The following is an 8,644-nucleotide window of genomic DNA, read 5'->3' on the forward strand; positions in this document are numbered from 1 at the left end:
ATGTTGGTAAAGAATTTCTCAATAAAATCGCGTTGCAAGTATAGATCTAAACCGAAAATTAAACCTCAATCAACGTTTAATTTGTTTGTCACTTAAGCAAACCCAATAAAATTAACCGAAGTATTTAAACATCGGGTCGTCTCTCAAAGAAATTGCAGGGAAGTGTAGTTTATTATTGGCTATGAGGTATATTTTGGGGTTTTTGTAATAAGAAACAAGAAAGTAAAATGGCAAAAAAAATAAACTAATAACTAAGAAAGCTCTTAGCAAGGAAAGAGAATTAGAAGTCCTATCCCCATTATCGTCGTCAATTGTGATGGTAAATGTAAATTGCCTTCACTTAGTTAACCTCTAACCAATGAAGGAAAGTCAAGTGCATACAATCAACTTGAGTTCACAAGTCCTAGTCAACTCATAGTGAGAAACTAGATTTAGTGAAGTTCAAGCTAACTAGCAATCTTCAATTACCAATCAACAAGAGACTTTGACAATTCAAGAGTCTCCAAATCATCAATCCAAGCTAAGAACATAAAAATATATTTTAAAATTCGACCAAATATTTTATCAAACACTTGGAAGACACAAAATAAAAACATGGAAAACTAATAAGAAATAGTAAAACCCAAGACTAACAATTGCAAGAGAACAATAACACAAATTGAAGAAAGCATTAATAACATGGAAAATATAAATTGTATTAATAAAGATCAAGGGTAGCAAGAGTCCATAACATAAAGGCAACAAAGTGAAGGAAATAACAAGTAGAATTAAAGGACAAAGGTGCAGGAACAATAGGTTGCAAGGAAATGTAAATGAAAACAAGAATTAAATCTAAATCTAAGAAGAAATTGAAAGAAGAAACCCTAAAACCTAGAGAGAGGAGAGAGTCTCTCTCTTTTTCGAATTCTTCATCTAAAACCTAAAGTGTGTGCAATGAATGATTCAGCTCCATCCCCAGCCTCTTGTCTTCATTTTTGGGATTGAAACTGGGTCAAAAGCAGCCCAGAATTCGCCCCAGCATTTTCACTTTATTGCAGCACGTGACGCTCGTCACGCGTACGCATCAGTCACGCGTACGCGTCAGTCACGCACACACATCATTTTGACTATGGCTTGGTAACGCGTATGCGTCATCCAGGCGTACGCGGCGGTACCAGCTTCTTAAATCTTCAATTATTTGTGTTCCTTTTACTTTTGCATGCTCCATTTCCATCCTCTAAGCCATTCCTTCCCTATAAACCCTGAAATAACTTAACACACATATTACGACATCGAATGGTAATAAAAGAGGACTAAAAATTAGCAATTTTAAGGCCTAGGAAGCATGTTTTCAATCATAGCACAAAATTAAGAAGGAAACTTAAAAACATGCAATTTACATTAATAAGTGTAAGAATAGTTGACAAAGTCCACTCAATTCAATCCAAAATATACCATAAAATAGTGGTTCATCATACTCCATGTTCTTTTGTTGCGTCGCAGAGGCTGGGAATTTTATGAGCTTACGTGATGATCTATTGTCCTTAGTTGAAGTCTCAGAACTCTCCTAAGTTTCTACTATTTGTAAACCATGTAGATGAACTTACCCTGGAGCATGTTGTCCACTATCTTACTTCCTCCTTTTGTCAGCCATGACCTTTCTTTGACAATGAAGAGTCCTGATATCCAGGTTTTGACATCCATGTCTTTCTTGGTCTTCAAGTCTCACGTTTCTTCAGCTTACTCCTCAAATCTCGCACCCATGTTCTATACTTAGCCTTAATGGTTGAGTAGCAAGTATTGATGCTCAAGGAAAGACAATAACTACTTTTCAGCTTCGACACTTTTTATTCCATCTTTTTTGACTTCAACTTACCCATTTCTTCTTCTATTAGTTGAAACACTGCTTCTTGTAGTCAAAATCATTGGCAATTAAAATGCTTTTTTGTTGAGAAAAAATCTAATTTTTTATACTAACAGGTTATAATGTTATCTTGTGTTGAATGAAACGACCTCAGTGATTCCGCTTCTTTGTGATAAGTGATAACAGATGATTAAAAATAAGACGTAACAAGTTGTATTATTTTAACCTTAGAATTCAAACCAATAGATTAACTCAATTAAGTGAGTAAATAAATGCTGAAATATATTTATTGTTCTTTATAATTTTTTTATACATTTTACTTGATTATTTCTCAACCAATATATAAGAATTCACTTCTCACTTTCCCATTTCGACATATATTACATTATTTTTCAATTGGATATAATAATATCTGTTCCGAGTGTTACCTGAAATATTGATTTGGGCCTGAACGTGAGGTCTAGGTCCCTTTGTATGGCAGCGTCCGACTTATTGTGCCAAGGTGTCGCCTGTCCGAACTCTTCGTGAGGAGGTGGACGGTGGTACCTGCAAGAGACTCTGATGCTTAAGTTAGCAAGGGCTTTATGCAGATTTTTAGTAGATTAGAACATGAGTTATACCTGGGAGGTGCCAGTGTATTTATAGTAGAATCGATAACCACCTTTGTTGGAGTAATCCTATCTTTTTTATGGATAAGCATTTCCTTTATCTTGGGAGTTTATTGGGATCTACATTCTAGATGAGGTAGAGATAGTATGAGAGATTTGTGGAGGTGGCTACCTGTTTTGGGAAGGTGAGGCCTAACCTCCTTATGTCAATGTCTGACCTCTTTAAAGAGATCAGGCTTATCATGAAGTCCACCTTTATTGGTGGCTCTTTTTGTGTTATTGGGCCTGGCTTTTATCTGTTGGACCAGGGTATGAATAGTGCCCCTTCTTGAGTCCATTCCTTTTATAGGTCGGGCTCAAGCATCTCGGCTTTTGTCTTACACGTTGGTCATGGTGCCATTAACAGGTCAGGTTGTCCGACGATCCTTTCAAAAAATTTGAATGTTGCCTCTTAATGACAGGCGAACGTTGCGCGGCAGTCGCTCCTTGGGATCCGCACACATTTAAAGAGGGGTAAAGGAGTCGTTTGGCTTTGTTTGTTTCTTATAAAAGACTCTTCAACTCTTTTGCTTCTTCTTTGCTTCTGAAAATGACTTCATTTCTTCTTTCTCAAAGAACTTTTCCTGTGCACTTCATTCTCTTTTGTCATATTTCCAAGATTTTTTATTTTGATCTTCTGAAGCGCTATCATTCATTGCTGTTAAGAAGGGGATCGTCCGTGATTTTTGCTGCTTCAGATGCGCCTTTCGTCTTTTCCACGGTCTCCCTTCGAGGTTGGTCTTGTTTCCCTTTTTCTTGTACCCTTATTTTATTTACCTGGGTTTGCTTATTGTTTTTATCGGACTTTGGCTTCGCTGCTGGCTCTTTTTTTCCCGTTGCTTTTGATTCTCTTTTCGGCTTTGATGCTTGGTGTGAGACATTTTGAAAAAATGTTTGAAGTGAATAAAGATTCTGCTTTTGTACCTTTGCAATTACGAACTTTTGTTAACTATATGTTGCATTTCCCCTAATGGTGCCGCTTTGACGTGATGTTATATTGAAGAGGCGCCGTTTGGTTTGCTCTATAGAAAGTTTCTAAAAAAGAATAGCTTTCCCTTGATTTTGTTTGATTTACCTGACCTCTTTGGGATGACATCTGATTTACTTAGTAACGGTTTTCTTTATTTTTTGCATTTGTAGGTGCAGCCTTTATGTCTCACCGTGTTATTAAAAATATGTCGAGAATAGCCTGGCATTTGTCAGAGTTTGCTTCTATGCCTCTTTGAGTCAACATGAACCCTGAAAACTTTCCAACTTCTATTGCAAAGGTGAATTTTGAGGGATTTAATCTCATTTCATACTTCCTTATAGTGGAGAGTACTTCTGAGAGGTCGGACAGTAGTGTTCCATCTTCTTTGGTCTTGACAAGCATGTCATCCACAGATACTTCCATGAGTTTTCCTATGTGAGAGGAAAACACTTTATTCATCAATCGCTGATAGGTAGCTCCTGCATTCTTTAATCTAAGAGGCATTACTATGTAGGAATAGTTTGCCTTTGGAGTTACGAATGAGGTCTTTTCTTAGTCTGGTTTATACATCGGAATTTCATTATATCCCGACTAGGCGTCCATAAAGGACAAGTATTTGTAACCTGAGGCGGAGTCGACCAGAGCATTGATGTTGGGGAGTGGATAAGAATCCTTTGGGCAAGCTTTATTGAGGTCAGTGTAATCGACACACATCCTCCGTTTTCCGTTTTTATTTTTTACTAATACAACGTTAGCTAACCAAAATGGATAATCTACCTCCCTTATAAACCCTGCCTTTAGTAAGGCTCGAACTTGTTCTTCTATGACATGTGTCCTTTCTGATCTAAGTTTTCTGTGCTTCTACTGAACAGGTCAGGATCCCGGGTATACTACCAATTTGTGGGACATCAGGCCAGGATCAATGCCGGGCATGTCGGAGGCTTTCCAGACAAAGAGGTCGGAATTTTTCCTTCACAATTCAACAAGTTATTTCTTTAGGCTTTCCTCCAGCTTTGCCCCTATACTCGTTTTCTTGTCAGGGTGGTCTCTGATTTGTATCACTTCCGTTTTGCCCTCAGGTTGAGGTCGTAGTTCTGCTTGAACTCGGACTCCACCTAACTCGACTGTATTGACTTCTTTACCTTCTGAGTTGCCTTTCAGGCTGAAGCTCTCGCTATAGCATTTTCTTGCTAACTTTTGATCTCCTTTGATGGTGGCAATCCCTTTAGATGTGGAAAATTTCATGCAAAGATGTGGGGTGGAGACAACAATCGCAAGTCGGTTCAAAGTCGTCCTACATATTACGGCATTGTAGGCTAAGCTTACATTGACTACAATATAGTCGACACTTAGTGTCCTTGATCTGGCACCTTTCCGAAGGTGGTGTATAATGAGATGTAACCTAGAGGTCGGATTGGGGTGTCTCCCAGTCCAAAAAAGCTATCTGGGTATGCCCTTAGATCCTTTTCCTCTAACCTGAGCTTGTCAAAGGCGGGTTTATATAGAATATCCACCGAGCTACCTTGATCTACCAAGTTCAATGGAGGTTGGCGTTTGCTAGGATTATAGTTATTGCCACTGGGTCGTCGTGCCCTGGTGATATTCCTTGAGCATTTTTTTTAGTGAAGGAAATAATGGGTAAGTCGGACGATTGATTATCCTCCCCGACTTGATATACTTTCTTGAAGTGCCTTTTTCGTGAGGATTTTGTTATTCCTCCTCCTACAAACCCACCATTAATCATGTGTATATGTCGCTCGGGGGTGTGAGGAGGGCGTTCTGATCTCCTCCTTCTTCATCCCTTCTTCTCTTCCTTGGGTCGTCTAACCTGTCTGCCAGGTATCTATCAAGTCGGCCTTCTCTGGCCAACTTTTCGATGACATTCTTTAATTCGTAGCATTCATTAGTGGAATGACCATAGAGCTTATGATACTTGCAGTATTCAACCTGACTTCTAGCTTTCTTGTGCTTAATCGAATAAGGAGGTGGAAGCTTCTCTGTATGGCATATCTCTCTGTAGACATCCACTAAGGAAACCCAAAAGGAGTATAATTGTGATATTTTCGAGGTTTCTCTATGTTTTGCTCCTCTTTCTTCTTAGGTTCTCTCTCTTTATCACGAGATAGATAGGTAGGTTAAATAGCGAAGGAGGTTCCTGAGTTGGGAATTTTTCTCCATGTTGATGTATTTTTCTGTCCTTTGTTGGGTTTCGTTCAGAAAAGTCGGGTATCTTTTGGATATTGACTGAGAAAATAGTCCTTCTCTAAGGCCATTGACCAGGTCCATAATTATAGCTTCGGTGGGTAGACTCTAAATTTTCAAGCAAATTTTGTTGAACATTTCCATATAGTCACGAAGGGTTTCTCCGACTTCTTGCTTTACTCCCAGTAGGCTCAAAGCGTGCTTCGTTTTATCTTTTTGGATGGAGAATCTGGTAAAAAATTTTCTTGCCAGGTCGTCAAAGCTAGTGACTGACCTGAGGGGTAGACTATCGAGCCACTTTATGGCCGCCTTGGTCAAAGTAGTTGGGAAGGCTTTACAACGAGTGGCATTAGAAGCGTCGGCCAGGTACATTCTACTTTTGAAGTTACTGAGATGATGGCTCGGGTCGGACGTCCCGTCATAGAGATCCATGTTAGGTGATTTGAAGTTCCTAGGAACTTTAGCCTTCATGATCTCTTCTGTGAACGGATTTTCTCATCCTGAGGGACTTTCATCATGCTCCGCCCGAGTATTCCTCCTTTGTATATCAGCTTCCAATTTTCGTAGCTTGTCTTCTAACTCCTTTCGCCGTCTTACTTCTCCTTACAATTCTTGTTCTGCTTCTCGTTGTCGTTCAACCTCATGTTCGAGCTGTTGTAATCGATCCCCCTAGCCATGAACAAGATCCAGGATCTCAGTTGTATGAGGTTGGTCCTCAGCCTCGGGATGGTGGACTTCAGACTGGATCTTTCTTTGAGGATTTTCTAAGGTCCCTTCCCCGTGGGGGCCTTGGTGTGGTGGTAGAGGCGAAAGCGAGAGAGCTTGATCTTCTAGCTGATTTTCTAGCTTATACTCAGATGTTGTATAGCCATCTCTGCACTCGTGGTCCGCCATTTGTTAAAGAGAGAATCCTAGGTCTCTGGCAACGGCGCCAATGTTCCGAAGGTTACCTGAAACGTTGATTTGGGCCTGAACGTGAGGTCCATGTCCCTTAATATGGCAGCATCCGACTTGTTGTGTCGAGGTGCCACCTGTCTGAGTTTCTCGTGAGGAGGTGGGGGTGGTATCTGCAAAAGACTCCGATGCTTAAATTAGCAAGGGTTTTAGGCAGGTTTTTAGTAGATTAGAACGTGAGTTATACCTGGGGGTGCCAGTGTATTTATAGTAGAATTGATAACCACCTTTGTTGAAGTAATCCTATCTTTTCTGATGAATAAGTATTCCCTTTATCTTGAGAGTTTGTTGGAATCTACCTTTTAGATGAGGTAGAGATAGTAGAAAAAATTTGTGGAGGTGACTATTTGTTTTGGATAGGTGAGGCTTGACCTTCTTATGTTTGTGTCCGATTTTTTCAAAGAGGTCGAGTTTATCATAAAGTACTGACTTTATTAGTAGATCTTTTTATATTATTGGACATGACTTTTATGTATTGGACGAGAATATGAACAATATCCGTTATAGCTAGACTTCGAATCTTTTGTTGAACCGTCGTACCGTACCAGATCAATCAATGTCAAGAAAATAGTTTTAGGTTATAAAAAGGCGCAGCTTATCCTTGCTTTATAAAGGAGGGACTTATTAAAACATTAAACTAAGTATTTAAATTGTTTCTTAGTTTGTAAACACGGCATAAAATGGTGTAAAGCAAACCAACACTTACACATTAACACAATATTCACGAAATAAGGCTGTTTATTATTATTATTATTATTATTATTATTATTATTAAATGCGTCAATATATGCCTCATTGTATCTAACTTCTAAATTCTAATTTCACGATCGATTAATACTGCTCATATTTAATAAAATAATTAAAATCTTTTATTACCGACGCCTACTTTTTTCTTGGTTTCCCTGTTTTAACGAGATTAACATCGAGTTCTCTATACATTTGAATAAGTAGATTCACTCATAACCTATTCAACCAACTGATAAATTTTAAATATTTATACATTATTGCAACCAACTGAAGAAAAAAACCACCACCACTAGTGTTACCCAAGAAAAAAAGAAGAATAGGAATATACGTAGCAAAAGAAAGCATTTTAATTAGTAACTTTTTGAAGGAGATCGAAGAAGTATGGTACATATTTCAAAGAGATCAACAACTGAATCGGAAATTGTTGCCCAGCTTGATTCCTTTCAGTCTCACCATTTCCAGAAAACATTAGAACCACACTTGTATTTGTCCTTTCCTTCACATTCAAGCTCCAAATCATCAGAAAGGAATGGCACTTTCTGCATAAATAAATAAATAGAGAGAGGTAAATGCAAAGCACCTAGTATTTAATTTGCTAATAAAGAAATAAAAAAACAGAGGGTATATTCGACCTTTTGCTTGGCAAGATCTTGGCAACCAGTGAAGTTCTCAGGGAATTTGCAAGTGCCAAATTGCACCGTGTATGCTCTTGCAAAATTTGCTCCACTAGTAGCTAACCTTTTCTTGTCATTCAGTTCCTATATATCAAATAGGTAATCTCATCAACAGAAATTACACCAACATCCTAATTTTTTACCTTCTATTGGTTTTTTATACACACCCATATATAAATAAATTACTATAATTTGTATTCAAATGTTGAATTTCTTTTGTTGGGTTTAGTGACTTTGTGGGAATATTTTATTAATTCTAATATTTTTTTGACAAAAAATTAATTACAAAATAAAAAATGTGTAAAGATTCAATTAAAAACTAAAAAATAATTATAAATTTGACAAAATTATAAGGTTATTCAAAAAGTTTAAACTTTTTCTTTTAAACAAAAATCAAACCTATACTTTTAGAGTATCATAAAATTGCTTGTCTCAAAAATTAAAAATTACCTAATAATTGACTACTTAAAAAAAATTATAAATAAAGCATTGATAGTTATAATTGCAAAATTGATTAAATAAATAAGTAAGGAGAAAAAACAAAATGTGATGAGACCTTGTTGGCCTTGCTCTTCTCAAGGTAATCTTCAATGACACCAGCATTGGC

General features: G+C 37.6%; 1 protein-coding gene across 1 annotated transcript in view; it reads right to left on the bottom strand.

Annotated features, from left to right (window-relative positions):
- LOC107624090 (photosystem I reaction center subunit N, chloroplastic) overlaps positions 7,597–8,644 on the bottom strand; it is a gene marked incomplete in the record, with an annotated part of 1,360 nt that continues 312 nt past the window's right edge. The window contains 3 exon segments of the mRNA XM_016326542.2: positions 7,597–7,902; positions 7,996–8,121; positions 8,594–8,644. Of these exon segments, the coding sequence (XP_016182028.1) occupies positions 7,813–7,902; positions 7,996–8,121; positions 8,594–8,644 (267 nt within the window).

The sequence above is a fragment of the Arachis ipaensis genome, chromosome B10, assembly GCF_000816755.2.
Source record: "Arachis ipaensis cultivar K30076 chromosome B10, Araip1.1, whole genome shotgun sequence".
Classification (NCBI taxonomy): domain Eukaryota; kingdom Viridiplantae; phylum Streptophyta; class Magnoliopsida; order Fabales; family Fabaceae; genus Arachis; species Arachis ipaensis.